Source organism: Bombus vosnesenskii, unplaced genomic scaffold (assembly GCF_011952255.1).
Source record: "Bombus vosnesenskii isolate JDL3184/JDL3185 unplaced genomic scaffold, Bvos_JDL3184-5_v1.1 scf7180000013308, whole genome shotgun sequence".
NCBI classification, from domain to species: Eukaryota; Metazoa; Arthropoda; class Insecta; order Hymenoptera; family Apidae; genus Bombus; species Bombus vosnesenskii.
Window position 1 is genome coordinate 572,192 of NW_022882957.1, and position 25,011 is coordinate 597,202.

The 25,011-nt window shown below is 38.8% G+C and overlaps 1 protein-coding gene and 1 long non-coding RNA gene across 11 annotated transcripts in view; both read right to left on the reverse strand.

The window, feature by feature from the left end:
* Positions 1 to 6,426: 6,426 nt before the first annotated feature.
* The window catches only part of LOC117234727 (zeta-sarcoglycan), a 218,461-nt gene continuing 199,876 nt past the window's right edge, over positions 6,427 to 25,011 (reverse strand). For all 10 annotated transcript variants that reach the window (XM_033496217.1, XM_033496214.1, XM_033496211.1 and 7 more), the window contains 3 exons: positions 12,231 to 12,420; positions 10,708 to 10,900; positions 6,427 to 7,791 (listed from right to left, as the gene is read on the reverse strand). In XM_033496217.1, the coding sequence (XP_033352108.1) occupies positions 7,440 to 7,791; positions 10,708 to 10,900; positions 12,231 to 12,420 (735 nt within the window). In that variant the 3' untranslated portion in view covers positions 6,427 to 7,439. The remainder of the gene's footprint in view (positions 7,792 to 10,707; positions 10,901 to 12,230; positions 12,421 to 25,011) is intronic.
* LOC117234728 lies at positions 11,226 to 12,076 on the reverse strand. Its single transcript, XR_004493563.1, has 2 exons — positions 11,700 to 12,076; positions 11,226 to 11,627 (listed from the first exon to the last, which is right to left on the reverse strand). It is a non-coding gene; the product is annotated as an uncharacterized LOC117234728 (long non-coding RNA).

Here is a 25,011-nt window from a genome sequence, read left to right on the forward strand (position 1 = left end):
CGTGGTTATTTAGGATAAGTAATCCGAGTGATAGAATTGCGAATGGTATGTGATTGAAGATCGAGCGAACGTTTATGTTGAAATATTTGTAGCGAATTATGAGCGATTCGCGGAACGCGCTTAAAACCCTGTGGATGTATCTATATTGTGAAGATCTAGCTTTATGCGTTAAAAATGTGTGCACGTGCGAAGGTGTTAAGAGTGTGGAGTGATTGTGGTGTGATGAGAAAAAGAGCATCATTTTATCAATTTACGATTAATGCAAAGCATTTTAATTGCAAGAAGGTGCTCGAATATACATGTGCATGTCTATTTATTATTTAAGGTTATTTTATTCACAATTCTATATTACTATATAATTGATACTATTGAAGTCGCGCTGATTTCAATTTGTTAGACAACCGGATTCTGTGAAACCGCATAGGAACACCAAGTCGCTTTTCTGTTTAATCAAGTGTCGACCAAGAGTGTTTCACTTTCACGAACATTCCAAACTCGTGAACTTTCGATTAATTCATCGACTCTTTGAAATTTTGAGGTAAGAACGATGTTTGAATACCACGAACGAACTCTGTACTCTCTGCTGGTCGTTCGATCGTCCCGGGACGTTCGTTAATGTTTCACAAATGGAAGAGAACTCAATGCGTTGGTCATAGCGTGGATTTTCTTGATTTTATAACGGTGGAGTAGAGGATTTAGTGATAAATATATACATAAATTCACGTCACCTGTAATATTTGATTCAGACAGTTTCTGTGTGACATTTTTATTCATTTAGCGAATATGTGCTTATCCTTCCTGATATAATTAGGGCTCATTTTGGATAAACGAAATGCATATTTGATGCAATTAATATAGTCACCTGTAAAATCGGTCAGGTATATTTACTTTATTTAAGATATATGAAAAAAGTAAAGTCCTTTAATAGGAAAATCATCCTTTCAGTTTCAAGTTTCTTCGATCAGGATGATAATTCATACAATGCATCGGTAAATGCAAACGCATTAATTTACAATCGTCCTAGATCTGTCTCACAATTCACGATGGTGGATGAAAGAAAATTTACTAAAAACATTATAATTTTACAAAATTAAATCCTATTTGACAATAGTAAAGAATAAATATAACGTACATCTCAGAATAAATGGCTATTACGAACATTGTAAAATGCGTTTAGTACAAAAATTACTAACACCTCTAGTGTGCCAATTTCAAACTTCCCTTCGTCTAAACACTTTCATGTCTAAACACTTCATCTAAATAGCCCATCAAAGCATACAGAAATGCGAGGAATGAGAAAAAGTGGGAAAAGAAACTCTGGAAGAAGGCCACAGGCCAATCCTCTCAAGAACCTTATCAAAAAATCGCGCCAACCCTCGGAGACAAATTGCTCCGTGAAACATCGGATTCGATGTTCTTCTTTTCTTTCTGTTCGATCGAGATTGCACGGTTAATATTATTTTTGCCGGAGTACACCTGCCTCGAAATCGAATTCGAACGGTTGTGACAGAGGCAGCTCCAAGGCCTGACACGCTTTCCCGACAATGTCACCAGCCGAGCTGGAGTAATTTATCCATTTGCCGGCACTGATCGAGGGCGAGAGAGCCCTCCAGGCGAGGGAGAGTGTTTCAACCTCCGATCTCAGACCAATCCCTTCCTCTGTCGTTTGGAGGAAGTCGCTTGCGATCTCTCGAACGCCCCTACCGTCAACACAATCTCCTTACCTTGCAAACGTTTGCTCGATCCAACCCTCTCTCCTACCTCGAGGCTTCTCCGCGAAGCAACAACCTGTTATAGCGACTCCGTAATTTGCATTTACAGTTCAAACAAACACGTAAGCCAATGACGACATTACTGTGGTCTCCGGGAAATACCATTACGTACTGCACGTGTTTCTCTATGGGCTCCCTCTGTCACCAATTCTTACGTGGGTCTATGTTAGGTTGGATAAATGGGTCTGTGAATCGGAAGAAGTATCGATGGGAAATCGATTCCTTTAACGTAATGTGGGAATGGCAGAATCGATGTGTACAAACGTAAAAACATTTTATTCGGTAGAGATAGATGAATGAAGGATTTGTGGAGATAAAAATTTTGGAGAACAAAGAATACGTTTTGTGGATTGGATGTTGCATGATGATATTCCATGTGGCATCAACGATGAAGATATGCTGAAGGAAGTACGTATATTTTAAGCAGAGTTGGTAAGATTTCATCGTAAATACTGGACGATGTAGAGCGAAAGGATTTTTTCGTAGCTTCATGCTCGACACAAGCCTTTACGTGAAGAAACAGGTGTCGTGTTTTTTCGCTCATTATCAACGTAAGAGAAGAGCACCGGATCGAGTATCTTTTGTAACCATAGTAACAGTGACGTTCTCGAATGACACTTTTCAGAAGTCTGTCGTACTCTATCGAGCGTCCTTTAAAGAATCCAACATTCTATTTAGAAAAAACAAAGATCTAGAACTTCGATAGCTTGGAGAATCTCCACTCTTCATATTACAGATCACTTCACCATCTGAAATTTCAACTCCATCGACAGCCACCGATTAAGTTACTTCCAGCGTCCTAATTTGACATTCAATATTCGATATGACTTCTTGCATCGTCGAAGATATTCATGTCTTTCATACCACAATTTCATTGAAACAATCGGCCAGCAGCGTCACGTTTCGTATATCTTTCTTAAGATATTCTCTGTTTATTTTTCTCACGAAAGCTCAAGAAAATATTCGCACACTTGCAGACATCTTTTATGAATTCGTTATATGTAAGAAATATAGAATCTATTTTATTATCGTCGACACGCTCGGTAGTCGCTCAATCATTGTCATTCGATCACATAAACATCCTGCGCGATCTCACGTGTTCGTACTTCAGCTGGATGCTTCCACGTGGCAAATTGCGTATCCTTTCCACCTATCTTAGGCAAAACGTGTAGACCGATACGGAGGGAGTTACTTGAAAACTTCCGCAAATGGTTTATCCGTGCATTTTATTTTCTTGGTATTGATTTTAAGACATATTTTCTTACAAATGTGTGTTATACAAATCAGTTTGAAATTTCATCAACATTGTTATGAAACTCGAGTGCCATGGTAATATTGGTAAAATTTGAAAGAAGATCTGGAGAGATACTAAGAACTAAATACTAGGAACTAAAATATATGTAATACTAGTAGGTATATCCGTGTATTTCACAAAGATCGCAAAAGTATTTAAACAGCCAACGTGTATATATACTAATTTTTTTTTACTAAATATACGTTAGCAGTAAATATCTAATAATTCATATATGCATGTTCAGAATTTTAAAATTTTATCAATATAATCATAACAGTCGTATCTCATTGCAGTACTAATGAAATAACGAAATATTTTATATAACACAATATAGGTGTAAAAGTTTTCTTAGATAAGTATCCAAATTTCATGAGAAATATACAAATATTCGTCAGAACACGTATCGATTGCAACCATAGCTTTACGTTCACTTGACCAGACCTCGATAAATCGGTAACGGGCATGGTGCCAACGGGACATCCGGAACGGTGAATTTTCCAACGAGCCTACTGCCTGTTCCGTGGTAAAACTAATTACGTGTACACGGTTATCGTGCACTAACCGTACGAGTGTCCTTCTCGCCCTCTCCGTTGCACCCCTTTTTGAATATGCCCGTATTCCCCCTACTGGCCCGCGAAAACCAGATACTAATTATAGCGGACAGAGACGCCTGGATAGCACGTGGTGCATGGAAACGTTCAGGATGACGTAGCGCGACACCAGCTTTCGCGTGGCACGAGTGCCGCTAATTCGTATTTAAAGGTTTATCGGTCGCGTTTCGCGCGACAATTTCACGGTTCACAGAATCCATGTGACAGCCTCCGCTTCGGTGGTCCGCCACCGGTACATTCGCCACAACGAGGCTCCGCTCTTACGCCCACATAGAAGGGCAAAGTCGTTGCTGTTTCGTGGCGACGTGGAGGGTGAACTGTGCCAAGGGGTTGCAGATAGTATAGGGGTAACGGTAGTCTTAGCGAGTACAGAAAACTGCAAGCGTGTCACGTCACTCGAGCACTGTGCAAGTAATTTAACTGGCGAAGTACTCGGTAATAGTCCTGAGACTATATAAACAAAGCTGCTGGTTAATTAATCAGTCTAGGAGTCGGAGCTCGGTAATGGTTCCTGAATAGATTCCAGATTAATTGTCCTGTCGTTTCTTTGAGACTCTTCACCGTGTCTTCGCGCTACCCGTGAAACTTTTACTTACTTCTGATTATACTATGCAAGAAGAGAAAGATTACGAAATTTTTCACTGACTTTATGAACCAAACATCACGCTTCTTGCAAAGCTGTCTCTTCAAACGAAGTCTGGTTTTTTTCATAACGTTTTTTTCAACATTCACGCTTGGATTTAAAATGGGATCTTTATCTTTTTGGTAATATCGAGGTTTGCTTTTAGAATCCATCTATCTTTTTAGTAATATAGTGGTTAATAGTGGTATAGCACAATCAATGCTGTACACGTCCGTGTATGGTCATTATCATCTATTTATCGATGACCAACTACACTGACTACAGCATCGATGCCTCGTTAAGCCTCTAATGAAGCTGGCTACAATGCTCACGTTACACATTGGAATACTGTTACAAAAGGGCACGTGCTATTTCTCATACGTTGATGGGCTAACCTATAAAACTTTGAGAAGTTTAATTAAATGAACGTTCAAAACTTTCTAACCCTCTCGGGGCAGATGTTTGTTTCGCCCATTAAAGATTATAACGAATACTTTACTCCAAGCACTTTATCCACTTTTCCACGTTATATGCATTTGTACATTTTTGCATATTGAAATTTTTGCCATAAATGCATGAACATGCGCAGTATACTCAAAAGGGTTAAATTCCACGAATGTAACAAGAAAGAAATCTCGCGTCTATTGATGTAAAATTTTTCAAGAGTGGTACAAGTCCGGGAAGGTCTGGGGAAATTTACCGGCGGTGGTCTCAAGCATTTTCACCTCGTTTCCCTCGGTGTTCTCAGATCCTCCTCGTCTTAGGGTAATACAAAGGGATCTAAGAGGCATTTTTCATCCAGCGAGTATTTTTTACTTGGCTGCTGCTAATTCACACCGCTTACGTTCTCTTTCTACCATCTTGCTCTCCCGCTTGTTAGATTGCTCCATCCCTTCTTACGGCTTCACCATCGTTACGCCTCTTCTCCCCGCCCGTGAAACTTGGGCAAGAGCAGGCAGGACGCCCATACTTTGTTCCCTTCTAGCCTCGATGCAATTTTAATCTCGAATTCCAAGAAAATTACCTTGCCGTCAGAGCCGTTTAAGGGGCTACTAGGTGAGATTGCCCCTGCTACCTGTCAGCCCGCTTGACATATACTATATTATGTAGCGAGATCGGCTTTTCTTGAAACTATTTTCGTTTTGCCTAATTTCGCTCCCCGTTATCGTTTATTGTACCGTCCGCTCGCGACTGCGCGCCCTCCCTTGCACCTCGGAAACGGAAATCTATAGGAACTGGCCCTTCCTCGTTCGTCTGTCGTCGATATTAAAAACATCAGTCTCCGGATGGAACGTCGAATAGCTTCTCTTCTTGCCAAAGGAAAAGGATTCTTCCAGGCAACATTAATTAACCGGAGTATTTCTTTATTGGATAGAAGAGCAGGAATTCTTTTTTTTTCTTTGGATGATAAACTGGTTCTTTAAGAATTAGGTTCGGTTATTTTTAAGCATCGACGTGGATTTTGAAGACAAAGGTTGTCAGACGCAATGCCATCTTGTAATGTCATTTACCATGTTTAGATCGAACAATCTAAGTGGATTATATATTGGAAAAGAGAGACGGGATTTTGTAGTAATACTACAAATTGTTGTAATACTTTGACACAGTATTAAATTATCAACGATATTTATAGTATTGCGCTAAAGAAAGTGGAATATGATACTGGTTTATTAGAGAGTTTCATTTTTCTTAAACATTGACTTAAATATTGAAAGGAAAAATGTTGGCGAGGTTAGCTCATAACTTCAAGATATTATTTATTTACTTACTTCTGCTCTAGGTTATAGTTAGATTCGATATAGAAGATCGTATATTCTAAAAAAGTGATGAGATTCTGGCAGTCTGCAGGTTTCAATGAAATAGTGATAAAAATATTTTTGGGAGATGATGAATTATTATTATATATATATGAATTCGTCGTTTTCAAGCGTAGATCCGAATATTTAGAGGAAAGATTATGGAGAAAATGTGTCTCACCGCTAACCTTGAATACTTTTACCTAAGATAATAGACGAAATCAATTAAAAAATTTTTCGTTTGAAAGGACAGAAGATACAATTCTACGTACCTGTTGCCGCACAGAACGAAGTACCGCTCCTTGAGGGCGAGAAAAAATGCTTCATCGTGTTTAATAATAATAGTAACAATAACCACTTTATTGCCACATACATAAATAGATGGACATGGCCGATGTACAGCGTGCAAGCTGGATCACACAATCAGATCCTTTTACAGTGAACTACACTTGCGTCTCCCTTTAATCGCAAAACACGCTCCAAAATAAAGGTTCCTCTAATCGCGACGTGTCACTCTAATCGGCGTATCCGGAACCGGGCGAAAACACACAGATTTTTGCGCACACGCTAGAAACGATAGTTTTAACACGGCAAGATATATCTCTTCATACGTCTTTCTCTTTCTTTCTCATATGTATTTCCATCTCTCTCTCTCTCTCTCTCTCATTCTCTTCTTTTTAAACTTTCGTTCGATCGGGTTCAAAGGAACTGCAAATCGTTGCCTATCGACTGGTCACACGAACGATATTTTGTGCAAAACAAACCAGCAAGGGAGAATTGGGCGGGGGAAAATGATTCGATCTAATGACAGGGCAGGGACAGACAGGAACGAGATGACGATTCGATTACCAGCCGCTGACTACCGATAATCCATTTCGTTAATATACAAGATATACATTCATTTCGTAGTAGCTTCGCTGTTTGTCGATCCACCGATCGGGAATTAGCACCGCCATTGGAAACACGGTTTCTAACAGTGTTCATTTGTTTTTCCCTTTTCATCTTTCGCGAGGCGCCAACGCTTTGTCCATAGGATCCAGCGGGATAAAACAGCGAAACGCGGACCTAAACGATGGGAACCAGCGACCACGCGTCGTTCTAGAGCGGAAACATCAGCGAAAAGCGAAAGGCCTCGGGCGATCTCGGGACTTCGACTACCATGCACCGCAACCTCCATCAATTTCTACAACTTCCGCGCGACAAATTTCGATCACCATCTGCTCGTTCCGCTCGTCAATCTGATTACATCGCGTTTCATCGTAGGATCGGTGTCTTCTCCATTGCGAGGATCCTTTATTTAGATTTTTTCAAACATCCAGTCGCGTCTAGTTTAATCGTTTAGTATTAGCAAATCGATTTGTCCGCTTGACACGTCCCTTCGGACCTAGCCAAAAAAAGTTTGCCGTTAGCACAGGCACATAACTGATAAATGGTCGTGTCTCTCTGACTTTGGTGAGAGGACGTCCTGGTGGAGTGCTGCTGTTGCTGCTGCTGTTCTCTCGAAGAGTGTGCTTGGTTAGGACTGGCTGTCTTCAAGCCTTTCATGAAGAGAGTCTTCGCGTCCAATTTGATGCCGCCGTGTACGCTTTGAAGTTTCAGATCCGTTAAACAGGAGGCTGAGATTTCATTCGCCCAGGATTCAATGACCACTCGCTGGGGAGCGCTGATCTTCAGGGATCTGGTTGCTGATTCCAGTCTGTTGACAGAGAATTTGTCAATAATTGTATAAAATTATTTATTATTGAGATTTAAGTTGACCGTTGGAATGTCGCGTGAAATTGCGCTATTCGCATTGCATGTTTAAAGGTGCTATAACATTGAGTCGCTATGTTATCACAATTGATACTTCATCTTCAAATTCTATTACAATCTCTATTCAATATTTTACTATTTCTATTATTAACCCCTTAACTGACAACTACGGACATAGCCCGTAGTACGATGATCGGGCCAAATATGATATATAATTTAATATATAATAGCTTGTTTACGTTTTCTGCTCAAAATTCTCGAACGTAAATCGTAGGTTAAGGGGTTGATATATCATTTTCTTCCACTATTTGTATTAGTAATATGAAATTGACGTCTGTTAATCAGATTTCTTCAATGCACCCTTAAACGAATAAGAATATTGGTCGACGAATATGAAATGTTGTTTGTCCAAAGTTTCAATTTAACGAATCCATGTTATCGTCTAATTTTATCCTTTTTGTAAATTACCAACTAAATTAAAGGAAAAGAAGATTGCTTTAAATCTTGCTTGTTACAAATATAGAACGCAAAGAAATGGAATTAATATGTATATATATATAGAGAGAGAGAGAGGGACAGAGAGAACGATAGAATCTCAAGTAGGAAATACAGTAGCATATTGGAGAAGCTAAATACGATTGAAAACTTGTAATATCGCGCGACAAAATAATATGGCAACTAGTCGACTGCAACGTCAGACTCGCAATAATCGATCCTTCTTTCTAAGAAGTGGTAAAGCAGGGTCTTCGACCGTGTCTTTCTTCCAATACTGCCTTCTCCCTTGCATCCCCTGCATCCCTCGTCATCGCCAACGACCTATTGCTTGCAGCCGAAGTATCTCGCTCGTTCGAATCCTCGGTATTTCATATCTGGCATAAATCCAATCCTATGAATATAATTTTCCGCGCGAGCAAAGTTTTATTGTAATCGTAAATCCGTCTGTAAATTGTCCGACACTATCAATAATCGCGGTATCAGTACGCCATCCGCTTCGTTCTTTCAAACCATCGCAATTTCCCATCTTATAATACGCTATCTTCTTCTACTATCCGCGTTTCAAAACGAAACGTCGTCGTTGACATTTAGCCGCCAAGTGGTTTAACGAATCGAGAAATTGATGTGGCTACTGAATATTTCGAGCTCTGTTAAATCAATTGAATATGATATAATGCAGATTTAAAGACTCGTAGCTACGACTGGCAATATTTTGAAGATTCCGAACGTTGAAGCAGGAAGAAGATTGAAGATTCGGAACAGAATTTGTATTACGACTGTGGGAACGTTTCTTTAAAATATCTTTGTAGTTTCTGCGAACCATATGCTTGAAGATATTAACCTAGTTGAAAGGTTAAAGTTCTCCGGTATTTTCTTCTGCTGTGCATTATTATTTAACTACGAGCATATCATCCTCAATATTATTGCCATGTAGTATTATCAATTCGATAACGTTTGTAACTAATAAAATACAGGCATTAATTTATCTCGTTTTTCATTTAATGTTATGCAATAATACAATGTTTTATTGCATTTGTTTGACGTTATTGCTTCCTAAAATAAAATAAAATGTACTAGAGTAACATTTTACCAATATTAACACAATTTCTTCTAACAATAGCTTTTAAGAATTAAAAAAGCATGCAGGAGTCCTGTTCATTTTTATATGAATAAATAAAGATTTAAATGAATGGAAAATATACGGACGTTTGAATACGTAACAGTTTTTCATCGCGGATTTAGTTCTCATTGGTCGCAGCTGAGCGTTGGCAACAAGTTCGATCGTATTGTACACGAAACGATTAAATACTCAATGAGAGTAAGGTACGCAATCTTTGTCAATGAATCTTCCCATCAATTACACGATTCCAGACAGAACTGCTACCCTCTCGTTTGACCGACGCCATATATTTAACATGTTACCACGAAGTTTAATCCCACGGGAGTATGCGTCGTATTGAATGCAATTCGGTATGATTATTTATAGTCAGGGGACTACAAGAAAAGTTGGTTGGAATATCGAAACGCTATTTGTGTCTAGAATCCAGCATCCGGGATGATTATCGGAGAGATGCAGAAAGTCGACCCAAAATGTTACGCTGAGTTTGTTGAACCGGATCGAAGCCACTCTTAGATGTCCCCGAAATAAATATGGGACAAGACTATCTGCGAGAAATTATCGCGATCATTTACTTTAATGTAGCAATTGTAAATTGCTTTGATCGAGATTCGAGAAATCTTTAAACGAAATTCTCCTTTATTTTTAAATTATTGAATACGCTCTTTCGTATCTCAAATCTTGTATCCATTATATCTAGTGTTTCCTAACATAAGTTTCAAGTTTTGACTTAATTTTATAATAGCCAATTGACCTCAAAAATGATCAACGATTTATATTGAACTGAATAAGCAGCGAAAATTTTCGAGATGAAACTTTCTACAAAGATAATTACAATTAAATATTACTGCAACGATCTTCAAGAAACACTTTGCGATCTCTTTTAAAGGAGAATGTTAAGTATATCCGTGGTATTTCCTACATTTCTATGCGTCTATCAAGCTGTTTAACTCTCATATGTCCCTTATCTTAACAGACGTTTGACACGTTACGATAGATATAAAAGAAGTTTTGCCTATTGCAATATGTCTTGACTATTTTATTATCTGTAAAATAAAAGAACGTAGGAATTGAACTATTTATTCTTTTAGTATAGTGAGTCTCTATCGTTGTGTAAATTTTATATTAAACCACAAACTAAATTAGGAAAGTACAGTATGGATGAGAAATGATCATAAATCTTTTCTAGAATATTTATGCACACAAGCAAAGTATATTCGCTTATTGCAATTTCCGTTTTATGATTACCTGAGACCACGACCAGATTCCCCTCTGACGAGAGGCGTTTGAACACTGCCCTGGAAAACAGCACCCCCGTCGCCAGTCACCCTCAACATTTCTGCCCCCACCACCACCTGCTCCCTATCTGCTGAGAAGAGAACTCCTCCTCGAGGGTCGGTTATCCGGAAACCTCTCGACACGCAGTCCACGCGATCCTCGCCTGTAAAGTGGACAAAAAGACAGTCATCTGCCATTTCCCGTTTCACGATAAAAGGGAACGAGAGGTATAAAAAGAGAAACGAAGAAGTGGAAACTTCTTCAACGGGACAACGAGCTCGTTAGAAATCGAACCAGAGATCCAGGAATCACGTTTCGCTGAATGTTTAAAAGGGATAATGGAGTTTAAGTTTGCCATGGTATCCGTTAGTAATATGTAACGAATCTTCGTTTACATATTTATTGTACGTGTCCTGAATTTACGCGCAGATTTAAATCGTTATGCTGCAAAGAACGAGGAATTACTTCGAATCGTTTTGTTTCGCCGACCGAATACAAGCACTGACGTATTCATTTAAACGTTTAAACACCTGAAAAGAGAATACGTAATTGAATAAGAATTTTTCGAGGATTTTGTATGTCAGATGAAAGATATATCTTTCGTATTCCTTTGGGAGAATTAAACGAATTTTGTTATCTCAATTTTGTTTCTATGCACGGGAATGTTTGAAATTCCGATCGTCATCGACATTAATACAGTGCACCGATGCCTTCAACGTGACGATTGTCACGCGATTTAATTCCATAGCTGTAAAACCGATGTGACTGCAAACGTTCGTGTCCATTAACGGGTACATCTCATTCCTGTTACCCCCGTTGTTATCGATATCCGATCCTTTTGTTTCTCGAATGGACGCAAGGCGAACATATCCGGTGGCATTAAAAAAATTCTGTAAGGAAGAATGAAATAAAACTAAATATTCGTTCATCTTGAAAGGGGACAGGATTTTGAGGACAATTACCGCGCGATCCTATAAATCCTTTGAAAATCCGAGTAATCCCATTTTTCCACAGGATATTCACGTTCTGCCTCTTCAAAGAGTTCTGAAGATTCTTTGTTACAATTTCAAAGCTCGGAGAGAACGTTTAATTTCGCGATCTATACTTTTAACAGTCTGATTAAATACTAATCATGAATTACTCTTCCGTTTCAAACATTTTACGATTCGAATTAACTCTGACCGCAATTTAAAATCGACTCGTTCCCCTCTATCGATTACGAATCGACCAACAACGTTCGATTACATTGAAATACAACGAAACAAGCGATTGCAAATCGAATATCTGTATCAATAGTTCGTTTTCACCGATCGACACTGTAATCCAATATTTCGTTGGTTAATACCTTAACAATCATTCGTCGAAATGTGATGGAGAGACAAATTGGCTCGTTGACGAATTGAAACTATGCAACGAAAATATTCAATGAAAAGGTTCAACAAGAACGTCGAATAAAATCATTCAACAAAATATTTTGTCAACTATATTCTTACCAACGGTGAACCGAGCGAGCAATCGGCCATCGTGCGACCTGGCGGAAGCGGTGAAGTTGCTCCAGGACTCGAGCACCAGATTCTTTCCTCGTCTGGATCTCAGGCTGGAGGCCACCAGAGCATCCAATACGGCGGCCTGACCTCTAAGCTCGACCCCTCCGGGCACTACCTTCAGGGAGCCGATTCCCTCCTGAAAGAAGAGGAAATGACTGTCAGGAAATAAACGAGCCTCTCTGTCGTGGGGTTCTTTCTGGGTCGGCCGTTCACGATCGTCGAAGGAATATAGAAGCCGTAGGCCTCCTATGTTAAAATTCGCTTGCCTCACCCGATTCTAACTGCGCTTCCGTTTCCTTTCTTCTCTCTCGTCCTTCCTCCATTTCCTTCTTTCATCTTTCCCTCTCTCTTCCCCTACCTTTTCTCGTCCCTATTTTTTCTTATTTTTTTCACATTTCCATGGATCCATAACGGTCGGCAGATATATATTTTGATATAGTCTCACGCCATGATTCAACAGCACGAAAATTAAATACCATCGGGCCGACATTATTGCCGTTTCAGACGGTTGAATAATAAATGCGATGATGAGCTACGAGGCCTCACTCCTGCGAGTCACCACCCACAACCCTCCTGGTCTAACCCATTGTGAAGCCAGCGACTCGTTTGAAATATCTCTCGCATAATATTGGAACAGTGGCGAGGGCAGAATTTTATTTCGACCACCAACTCGGGGGTATATCGAGGGTGTCGCGCTAGCTTGTACCGTACTGTCGAGGGTATCGAGCGAAATATCGAGCTTGCTTGCTCGCTCCTGGCTTAAGAGGAGAAACTGCCACATGACGAACCGGCGAACGTACTATAAAGCGGACACATTGCGTATATGTATATCCTGTTTCGTATTCGTCTCATAAACTTTGGATATTCTTCCGTTTACTCCAGGATATACGTTCTTCATCCTCGTCTCGTTCCTGCTGCATCTTCACGCAATTTTCACGAAAGACATTCAATTTCCCGTAACATTAATTGCGCTAGGAGATCGAACGCGCGCGTGTCTATAAACTTCTTTTGTTTATCGTTTTTCCGAAAGTATGTTCAGGGACCCGTCCATCGTGATCGACGATTCATTTTTACGTCGATCGTGAGAGGAACGTTCGCGGTAATTGCGTTCGAAGCGTCTAGACATGGGCATCTTGTCGTCTTCTCGAGAGAAGGGAGAAGAGAGGAGAGAGATTGCTCTCAAACTTGAAACGCCAGCCACGAAAAATTCGCTCCACCCCTTTCCATCGTTTTACGTTCTAGCTTATATAGTACATATATCTAGATCGTCGTCTCTACATTGGTTTCCGATGATTAGCCACTCGATTGGAAGCAATCACCACGCGCTAGCCTGTTCCGCAGTTTCCACTTATTATAGCGACCGATCACTACGAAATGCGGCTACTAGTTGGGTAAACGCCAGTAAACTCGACCCAGCTGCTCCAAAGTCTCGCCGAATAATCGTGGCTTGGGATTTTCTGGCTACAAAATGCGTTTCAGGGAACACGAGCGATCGAATTACCCGGTAGTCGATTAAGTTTCATCGATATTCGTGAATTCGGCCAAAAGGTGATAGTCTTAATTGTGATTAAATAAGAATGGTATAAGCGTTTAAACGATTTGGCATTAATGTGAATGGTACAAATATAGTAGTTGAGTAAAGATTAATTAGAAATGTTAACCGGGGAATCGAAATAGCAATGGTTCAAGCGATACGAGTGAAGATTTCCAACAGAAATTGACAACGTTTCTGGCTATTTGAACATATAATGACATTTGAATTTTTAGCTCTAACTTTAACTCTAACTAACTATACATATATTTAGAATAGATATTTAGAAGGAGAATGAGTGGTAAAATGTTAGTGGAATATTTACTTCTTTTGACATTAAAAAAACCGTTTCCTATTATTTTTTCTTACTCTTAAATACGTCATTTGCCACTTTAACCCCTCAATTTTAAAACGGAAAGAAAACGTAATTAATATTCGAATTCATTTGGCCTATGAACGATATTAAAATCCAGCGTAACTTTCTAAAAATATCCGGCGAGCAGTAACGTTGGTTTTAAGGCTAATTTCGTGCGATCGTTACTTTATACGAGCGTGTTCTACCTCTCAGGTAATTCTTGGACGCCTTCCTCAAAAAATTTCACTTCGGGCCAGCGGAAGGACTCGGCGTTAATTTTCGCAGCTAATTTCTAGCGGTCGGTACCCGTTAACTCTTTTTTCTTCTTTCGTCCATAAAACGAATTTCCTCAACCACAAAAGCAGAAACAACCTTCGCCATCCAATAATTAATTCTTCGTCTCGTCGCGTTTTAAAAAATGATCTCCACAAGCTGACTCTTTCATTGCTCTCGTTTTATATTTGCACGCTGCTTCAATTAAAAAGAAACAAAAAGAGAAAACCAGAGAACAATATTCGCTCGCAGAACGAATTACTAATACACGAATATTATTGTCAGACATAATAGTGAGAAAATTGACGTTCGTTATGTTTCAATATTTGCGTGTTTCAATCCAATTCTCTTTTACTAAGACGAAACTCGAATTAACTCTCAACAGCGTGACAAATTAAAAGGATCGTGGTCGTTATTAGAAGAAGAGGGCCGCGTTCCAGGTTCTCGGCAGTTCTGAGCTCGATCCTCGTTTAAATTCCCGCAGCCGGAAGTCGAGAGCAGCGGCGGCAGCGTACTGCCGAATGCGCATATACGCATAGCTGCGGCCGCAGCCTGGTGAGTTCCTTCTCCATCGTGGCGCCACTCGATTAGCCAAATCGTTCGGAAAACGATACGATCTCTTTGCTCTGTACTTAACCGTAACCGTAAACCCCAATGGCGTCGAGAGGGCCATAGCGGTGGCTGCCTTTTAGAATCGTCGTACGCTCAAAAGGCGAACCAACCGAATCGTTGGATGGCTGGAAAGTTAAAGGACAGACGTCGTTGAACTTTTCACTGCCTATCCTGCCATTCGGATCAAGACGCTACGAATTTTTGATCGACTGTTACCCCAAAGTGTCTTTCTTTCTATTTGCGTCATTTGATCGTCGAATTAGGGTCACACAGAAAAATGTCGTTCTTCTATTTATAAGGCTATTTCTATTTATTTATTCGGTTACTCGAATTGCTGTTGAATATGTAGATGACGATGTACAAATAGCAATTAATTTGTTATCAGAAGTTAATTGACACAGTCTCTTTCATCGAAGAAGTATTCCTGTATTCTTGTAGTCGGACAACTTGTTTTGCTTGAGCGATAATGAATACGTCTGTAGATTATTTAGATCGTTTATATACTTATTTTCGTACATTACATTACTTTACGCGTAAAACCTTCTCACTCGTGCCATTCTAATTCGATAACAGGGGATAATAATATAATAATAATAATAATTCCTGTTTTTTAAATAGACGAAAAATGGTTTATCTGCCAATGATTTAAGGATATCAATCTCGTATTATTTTTAGGCGAATAAAATGACAAGATAATACAAACGTTCGATTTTGAAATGAAAGTGAATTTATCAGTAGTAGAACAGATATTCCGGTCGTCCTCTAAAGCGAGACTCTCGACATCTACGCTATCATTGGGAGCATCCACTACGAATCTCGTTTCTATTTGCGTTTCCCACACTAATCTCGACTAAATTCGATGTTTCGGAATGTTTTATTTAAAACGTGAGTTCTTGACAGCTCGAACTTGTACTCCGAATGTAACTATTAACATTTCCATCTAGTTGCATTTACTGGCTGAGGTAGGTACAGATCGCGAGTTTTTAAATAATATATCGCTGTAACTCTACATCGGTTAAGGAAAGACCGGCTTAAAAACGTACAGCGAGGAACATGATAACGAGATAATTTTATACAATAAGAAATTCCACGTATTTACGCAGAACACTCTTAAAATTTGCAATGTAATAACGACTGAGAGTTGATGTCACTTGTTTGAAGGATTAAATGTCTTCTCTTTGAACGTGTTCGAGTGCACCTTGTTCCGATGGTAAGTATTTTCTCTGTATCTATATCTTTATGTATCTGATTTCTCGTGTTTACGCGTTTTATCTTCCACTTTGTAGATGAAAGCTATCACGAAATTACACGCGTTTGTTCTTAAACTTTTACTCAAAGCGCGCTCGTCCCGTAGTTATATCAAAGAGCAGTCGTTACAAAATGCAAAATTAATGACCATCCTTCGATGTTATCACGTGACATTCAACGTGTATACACTAATGTGTAATAACTACGTTTTAGTTCGATATTATGTATATCAAAAGGCATGATTTAATTCGAAAACTTTGCAACGAAAGCGTTATATCTTTGTAGAAGTAACATATTATTAAATGATATTTGCACAGTTTTTTTCGATAACTTTTTGCCTATTCATTAATTTTTCTTGTGACTTTTTCTTTTTGTTATGAAAAAAGTATTTCGTAAAAATACATAATACGAAATGGGATAAATCTTTTATTTGTTTTTCACTGAAATCATAAAGTCTTCTTTCATATCGGAAAACTCTTTTTATCGGCGATACCAGATTTTTCTCTTTAATTAACGCATTTGTCGTTCAACTAAAAGCAAAGTTTGCTAGGTAATATTTTATAAATGTACATAATAAATAACTCTTTTCAAATTACATAGGATGTATACAATACAGAACAAAATAAAATACGCATTTATTTCTATATATACAGAACATAAAAATTTCAAAAAATGTTACAAATTATCCGAGCAATCCAATACATCATAAAGTATAAAATGATATGAAACCTTCGATGTTTTCCCCGGGCAATGTAATTACAATTTTACTCGTACGAAATATAGTGTGCGGAAAGTCAACTTTCGTCCAATTAATCGATCCAGATAACAACAATATCTCGACTCAATGTGGCCCGAATTGTGGCCGAAAACCCATCCAATAATCACAGTTACGAAAATTAATCTAGCGACACGCGATCAGCCTGGTTCGCAACTTTCGTCCATTGCGCGCTAGCCGAGGGTGGGAGGGATGAAATTAGCTGGATTCGATTTCGGCATGAAATCAAATCAAATCGACTCGATCGCGATAGTCGTTCCGTTCTTTCCTCGGATGCTATCCGCGTTTCCAATTATTATAAAATTCACCATTTTTTGCGATTTCGCTTTGTACGCGTATCATATTCTCGGTTAAAAGCAACTAATCAATTGAAACAAATGCTTCTAATTTTTTTTGGATCCGACGGTCAAGAAACTACTGATACAAATAGTTTGTCGTTTATGCTCAACGTTGCGTACCTATAAGCAACAGTGCTTTAAAATGTTAAATATCAATTAATTAAATGATAGATGTATGAATTTATTTTCTGTAAAAGCGATTCTAATTTTAATACGTTGTGTCTTTTTTTTAATAAGGAAATCAGAAAAAATGTATTTCCGTTAGTAATAATTCAAGATAAAAGATGGTTCTACAGTCTGATAATAATTACCTAGCTAATAATCACAGTCATATGAGTTAAAAATTGCCACTACATGAATTTAATCACATATTTCAATTTTTCAGAACATCGAACGGCTAGTTTCGTTTTAATTAGTATAATTAATTAAGATATGCTCTGCTGAAATACGTTTTTACGATTTTGCATACTATAATGAATTTTTAATGAGAATAAATCTAGGATATTCTGTTTTATTCCCAGTCGGAATACGATGATTTGATAAAATATAATAAATTTTTAATAACAACAAATGTAGGACAATGTCTAACTAATTTACTCCAACTGTGAAATATAATAGAAACGATGCAAAAATTAAGTTGCCATACTGAAAAGAATTAAATCAAATAGCCACTTGACTTTCAATCAAAAACGAAAAAGGTTACAAACATAGGTAATAATATCAGAAGAGTAGTAGATCTTTTCTTCGTTCATATTTACCAGCCTGTTCAGCGATTTACGAATGTAAGATCATTTGAGAGATCACGCGACCAGCTGACCCAATATTTTCCCCCTGGCTAGCTGCTTCAGATTCTTAGGAGCTCCCATCGGACAAGGCGAGTGCTCACGAGGAGGAGTGCCCCGAGCAGGACGTAATGAAATCCAAATAACACCCCTTGCACGTGTATATCATCATAACGACGCCCTCGGAACGCCGCGCTCCGAACGGCTGCTCGCCGTCCATAAATTAATACAAAGCGCGTTATTTACAGACTTTCGAACACCATTTTCACGGCTTCGCCAATTTAGTCGCTGGCCATTTTATTCTCATCGATCAATTTCCTTCGGTATTATTTAACTAATATTAACGTTCTGCTGCTATTCTATTTGTTCAAAATGTTTGTTCTTTGAGAATCCATCATGCACAGGGTGTTCACGCGAACTGTCGACGCTATCTTTTACTACTGGTACGCAGTATGAAAAATATTGTTAGTAAAAATTAATCCGCCTTAAATGGACAACGTATTGGCAACGAATCTGTCGAGAACAGTTCTTCTTTTTCGTAAGAAAATGAATGTTACATTGTATTATAGCACTTGCTTTATATTCTTGTTGATGTGCATTCATATATTTGCTTTATTCCATCTTTAGCTTCGATTGTTCGATTCTTTAATATTTTTCTACTATCAAAAACCTGTTCTTCAATGTCACGTGGTCGTAAAGGTACACAGGTTACGTCTGGATACTGCTGTGTGTACTAAGTTCCATATTGTGAAGTTAATATGAATGTAAATCAGACACTATAATATTCTTTGAATTCGTGTCAATACCTTTCTTAGGATATTACAAGAGAAATCGTATTCAATTTTACTGTGAAAAATATTGTTATCAAAATATTTCTCGAATCACTGTGTTATCCACTAATGCACGATAAATACAATTTTTTCCATTTAACTAAATATTCATTTTCCATTTAACAAATCCACCCTCACAAAACATGAAACAGAACCTATCTATATCTTGACTAAATAAAAATTTCGAGGAACCCATGTGCGAACGAAATTAATTTTCCCATGCGAGTACCAGCGATTCTTCTCGTTAGCTCGTGACCCCCGACCGTGAAGAAATTTCACCGGTTTCTCCGTGTAGACAGTCGACTGCGATAAAACAATCCCGTTGTGTTCTTGTATAAATTTCCGGTTGTTCACTCTACATGTGGCATAACATTGGAATTAGTCGGTATTCGCATCGAGAGACGAAATGTTGAAGCGAGATGCAAAGCGAACGTGTTCGAGCGCACGCAATGCGCAGGCCCCTCTCCACGACTGATGGAGAAACGCTTTCCTTCACGTTCCTCTCGACAGCACCTACGTATACGATACCTCCCCGTATAGGAAGTTTCAGAAAGTTGATGGCAAACTTTAGAAGTATGTATCCGTGAATAGAAGCGGAGGAATCTTAACCCTTCTGTTGCTGGCGACGCCACAATATCGTCTACTTATTCTGTTAATTTCGGCATGTCACGCTATACTCGCGTCGTGTCCTTTGCATCGCATTACGGGCTTCTTTACGATAAACCTATACAAAATATAAATTTCGTCCATTGGTGCAGAAAAGTACGAAAATCATCCGTCATTTATTAGCACAGAAAAATACGAAAATCGTCCGGAACTTCTATACAAAAAGATATGGAAATCCTTGAATAACTCTAAAGATAGGTATTTATATTGCAGTCTAATTTTTTGTCAAACTTTTTATTAAATTTTCTAGTTAAAAATATATTTGCCATAAATACCTTGTAATTTCTATATAAATTTCCACACTGGTTTCAGGCTTTACCAATAGAATCGTGACAATCATGTCATTATAGTGCTAGCGGAATTCCAAAATACTTTACGTAACACACACAATACGAATATGAAAGTTTCCTACGATAAGCGATCAAATACTTTCCTCTTCGTTAGTTTCAACAAGCGCTTCGACATCTTTCCTCACAGAATTATTGTTTAAGCAATATGGAAGAACTGTGAGCAATCTTTAGATGAGTATTGCGTAATCACCAAGTTCGGTTCTATGTTCTTGAAACACCTTGTACACTTGTCCGCACGCGCGCTTAAACCGCACGTAATTATACATATGCAGGTGGTACGTACACCACGTTAATGCACCTCACGTAATTATCCCGAGCTGGACAGGAGTCGTCTAACTTTTGCCGCGAGTAATCCGACTGGTAGTCCTGTCAGCACCCTCTACGTGGCGAACCGCTCGCCCCTCAACGTCGAGGACCAGCCAGACCACACCCCCACCCCTGCAGTTACATCGTCGTGGCGACATTGCAATTTCATGTTATTTTACGTTGTGCACGGCGCAAGGATTAAATCGCGGAGTGTACTGATGGCGGATGGTCTCGCTATCCGGCTAGGATTTACCAACGTCCGGTATGATTTCGTAGTTGAAACGCGGCAATACAGTTCACTGCCAGCGTTGATACATCGCCGACCGGGATTAGTTCGTTTCATTTCGTTTTCGTTTCGTTTCTAGTTGCTGTGCGATGAGGAGAAGAAGAACGAAGGGATGACGGTGAAGCTTTCTGGATGGAGAGGTATGAAACAGCGTTAAGCATAGGTGATTCAAGTAACGACAGAGGAGGAAGAATTTGAGGAATTGTAGATTTAGTCCGAACAATTGCTTTCCGATGGATATGAAGCGACGAGTTACAAGATTATGAAAGAACATGGAGAAATTTATGGCTCGATTAAACGAAATGCTACGTCCTGTTCTTAAAAAGTTGTTTAAAACATTAACATTAAAAGAATAATAGGACATTAATCGGATATTAAAAGAAATTAAGGCAACTATTCTAGATGGCTTAATTTAAGTTGAGTCTTAACAGTAACGTTTAATTTGATTTAGCGGATATATTATAATCACCCTATTTATCTATTCTGGCTATTAAAGAATCTTTTTAGGATCTCTTAGAAATTTAAAGAAACTCGTTGTCGAAAAGTTTCTCAAAAAGTCGTTGATAGAAACAGTGCGTATGCTACAAACTTTCCGGACACTCTAAAGAAAGTCTTTCTCGATACTGGCTTTGTAGAGTGTATTAGCGTAGCTATCAAGCGATTATTGAAAGGTGGACAGCAAACGAAAGTAACGTTTGATCAGAGGGAACAGGTGATTTTTATAGTGATATTGATTATATTTATGCTCTTTTATTTATTTTAATACTGCACTGGATAAATATTCCAGTCAACTGCCAATTTGTTTCATATTCTATGGATATTTGGAGAAGATGGATGACTTGTATCAATTATGTGCAAATCTCTCTCACGGCACGTTTAATGTTCCTCTTACTTCTTCACTGGGTCATATGGAAAACTAGAGCGTGCTGTTCTCCCTGCAACTCACTCCTCTGCTTATAATAATTTAACAATCCTTCTTTGTAATATAAATCCATCACAAGTTACCTTTAATTACGTTATATCCTATTCATTCTCCGATGATTATGCACCATTATATCGCTCGTTAAGCGGAAAGCTTTGCAAATAAGATAATCGATAAGAAGACGGCTTTAAAAGTATCAAGAGAAAAAAGATCATCGGTCCGTGAATCAAAGAATAATGACGGGCGACTTCCAACGGGTCACGTCGTGGTTAATATTCGAATCGATTCGCTGCCAAATGTAACGGATCGAAATGGGTGTAATTATCATTACCGCCGGCAGCGAATGAATTGTTAATCCGCTGATAATTCAATCGTGGTATTTACCGGGTGAAACTCAACGAGCATTGACACTCGTTTTATCTAATGTTTCGATCCCTTTTGCGCATGGTATATGTGGCAGCCCGTGAATGTGTGTGCACGGGTCGGACAATAGCCTATGAAAGATACCTCGAAGAAATGGTGATGCTCTATAATGAGCGATGACCTCGTGCAGATCATTTTCTTAAGATAACGAGAGAAGTGGTAACAGATACCGTGCGTATCATGGCTCATCGTTTTTCGTTTCTATTTATACCTATACATCTATGTACGTATAGTTAATAATTAAATATCTAGTGCATACATGTATAATACAATTATATATATATATTTCGTACACATCTTTTGCATTAATAGGAACAATTCTTTATATAATTTACAAAGAAGATGCTAGGAGACGGGACGCCCCAAGGGCATCATTAACGTCGGTACAGTCTCGTTCAGTCCTGGCATCCTCCTTTATAATACTCCGAGCCTTTTCCAGGTGTCTCGTTTTCCCCTTCGTCTCGGCCTCTTCGGTTTCCGTCGCTGGCCTTGCCACTTTCTTCTTCCTCGATATAATCATTTATTGTATTCTTCGTTCTCTAATTAATCTCTGCCTCGAAGGGGAACTACTCTATCCAATGCAGCGAAAGACACAGCGAGATACCTTTCGGCGACCCGGTTACTCTTCTCCCTCTTGCTCTCTCTGTTTTTCTATCTACGTATCGTACGACGTTCTGCTTTCTTCTATCCTTCTTCATCTTCCCACCTCAATAGCTCTTTTATTTCTGCATTTTCTTTTTGTTTTGTTTTGCGCGTAGTCACGGGGATTAAAAACGAGGCAACGTGAAAAAAAGGAAGGGAGAAAATAACGAGAAATACAAAAAAAAAAAAAAGAAAGGAGAGAGCATAGAAGAAATAGAAGGAGAGGGGAGTATGGTAGGCTTTGAACGAGTGGTAAACGAGGCGACACGAATACGCGGAAAAGCGCGAAAAGTCTGGTGAATGAACACCACGCATCAGCCAGGCCACGGTTTTGAAACTTTGTCTCGGGAAACCGTGTTGTTTATAGTTTTTAATAACCCAACTTTTCGCTCGTCCCGTTGCCTTTGATCACGCGTAAGTACACCACTGCAGCGGTAATTACTTTATTTCGGACCAAGCTGATAAATTCCTTTGCGATGCGTTTCACGACGCACTGTAGCGACGCTTTTAATGTACGCAGTCACAACGATACTAATAGGAATAGAAGAAGACCGACGAATATACTTTTCATTTTTCGGTGTACATATCCTAGACTCTGCGTTCGATAACAACACTACAAATTGCTTTTTGTGCTCTGTAAAAACTTTCGGATTTCACGAAAAATCTTTCTTACCAACATCGAGTTCGAAATTTGGTATCATCTCCTCTTTTAATTTAAAAATGCATTCGCCTTTTTATCGGATAACTGTACTACTTAATCGAGACATTCCATTTACATACAGATATTGTTTTTCCATGATATTTTCCAAAATATTTCACGAGCGTAAACTTATTATGCCTGTTTCCGTTAGTGAAGTTACTTGACTTTCAGTAATTTGAAACACTTCACTAATGTGAATTTGTTGTTGTACCTGACTTGCTGAGTTTCAAATGAGTTAAAAGCGAAGTTCTTCCAACCATTCTTCGACTCAAAAACAAAAACCACAGTTACTGGGTAATGTAGTATTCTTTCCAGTGTTGCAGAAATATATTGGTTGCTTGGACTAAATCAACTCTTTGTACATTTTCTGTTTAGTCATGTTTCGTGTACATAATATTTTTGGATACGCAACCTTTTTCTTCTCATTATGTACCCGCTTGAAGTCGTATTACTTGAACTCAAATGGTTTGACTACAAATAACTTGATTAATCTGTACAATACCTTGAAGTTTAATATAGAAATTACATTTCTCATCCTCAGTAATATCCTTTTATTTGTTCCTCCTTTTTTTCTACAAAATGTATTTCCAACCAAAAGAAGAGATCGCGCTCCACACCATGGAAATTCACACGAAATATTGTGAAGATCATCGAAAACCAGGGGTGAAAACGTTGGCGGTACGAAAGGTGATCGTCGTAAAATGGAAGAAAAAATCGTACGTTTCTCCGCGGTTGAAATCCCTGGGAACGATAAACTCGTCCGCCCGTTGTTCGATCCAGTTTCACTGGCCAACAACTATGGTACCGGTGTACGTTCAAAATTCATGGCGCCGTGCCCGGTATACTGTACTTGCACTTGCTAGCTTGGCCGCTGTAATAGATATCCTTTAATACTAACGCACCCGCTTATATGCAATGTATATACAGGGTGACCCGGCCATTTCTCACGCATTTATTGGCCGGCAGGGCAACTTTTCCAATGAATCAATATCGACCGCTTCGTCCGTTGTCCTTCGTCGTTATGTTTCGTTGTTCGACAAGTTGGCCACAGTTTATGCAAGATTCATCCACCGTGAGCCAACGACCGGTAAAATGTAAAATTTTAGAAGTATCCGTTTCGCCAAATTTTCTATGTCGATGGTCTTCGTTGTTAACATTCTATGCTTCGCTCTCCCGTGCAAAATTCGTGCGAATTTGAATATTTGAAATTTGTACACGACAGTTGAAGAGAAACGAGAATTTGCGCTTCCTATGATTCGTTCGTTGATAAATTTTCAATAACGAATTCCGTCCGTGAGAATTCATTTCATGAATTTTTGAGAATTTCGAATATCGATCTCTTGACAGGACAAAGACTCATCAAGATGATTTCTGTTTGCACGTTAACCGCTTATATTTTTATAAACCATCAACCGATTTCCCGGTGAATACAATGGCTATTATTTCGTTGATTAAATCAATAGATATGAGGTCGTGTAAAAGTGGATCCGACTTTATTGCACGTACCGGATAGAATTTTGTCCGGCGGGCCAGCGTGTAACGGTCATATTTCTCCGAGCCAACGCGTACAAATTTTCATCATTTATTTAGCCCGCGGAAACTGTTTTCGAATTTTTATCGGCACCCTTGCTATTAACCTCTTTCCCTCCCCCATTTATCGATTCGTCGCCTGGTTACGCGGCGTATAA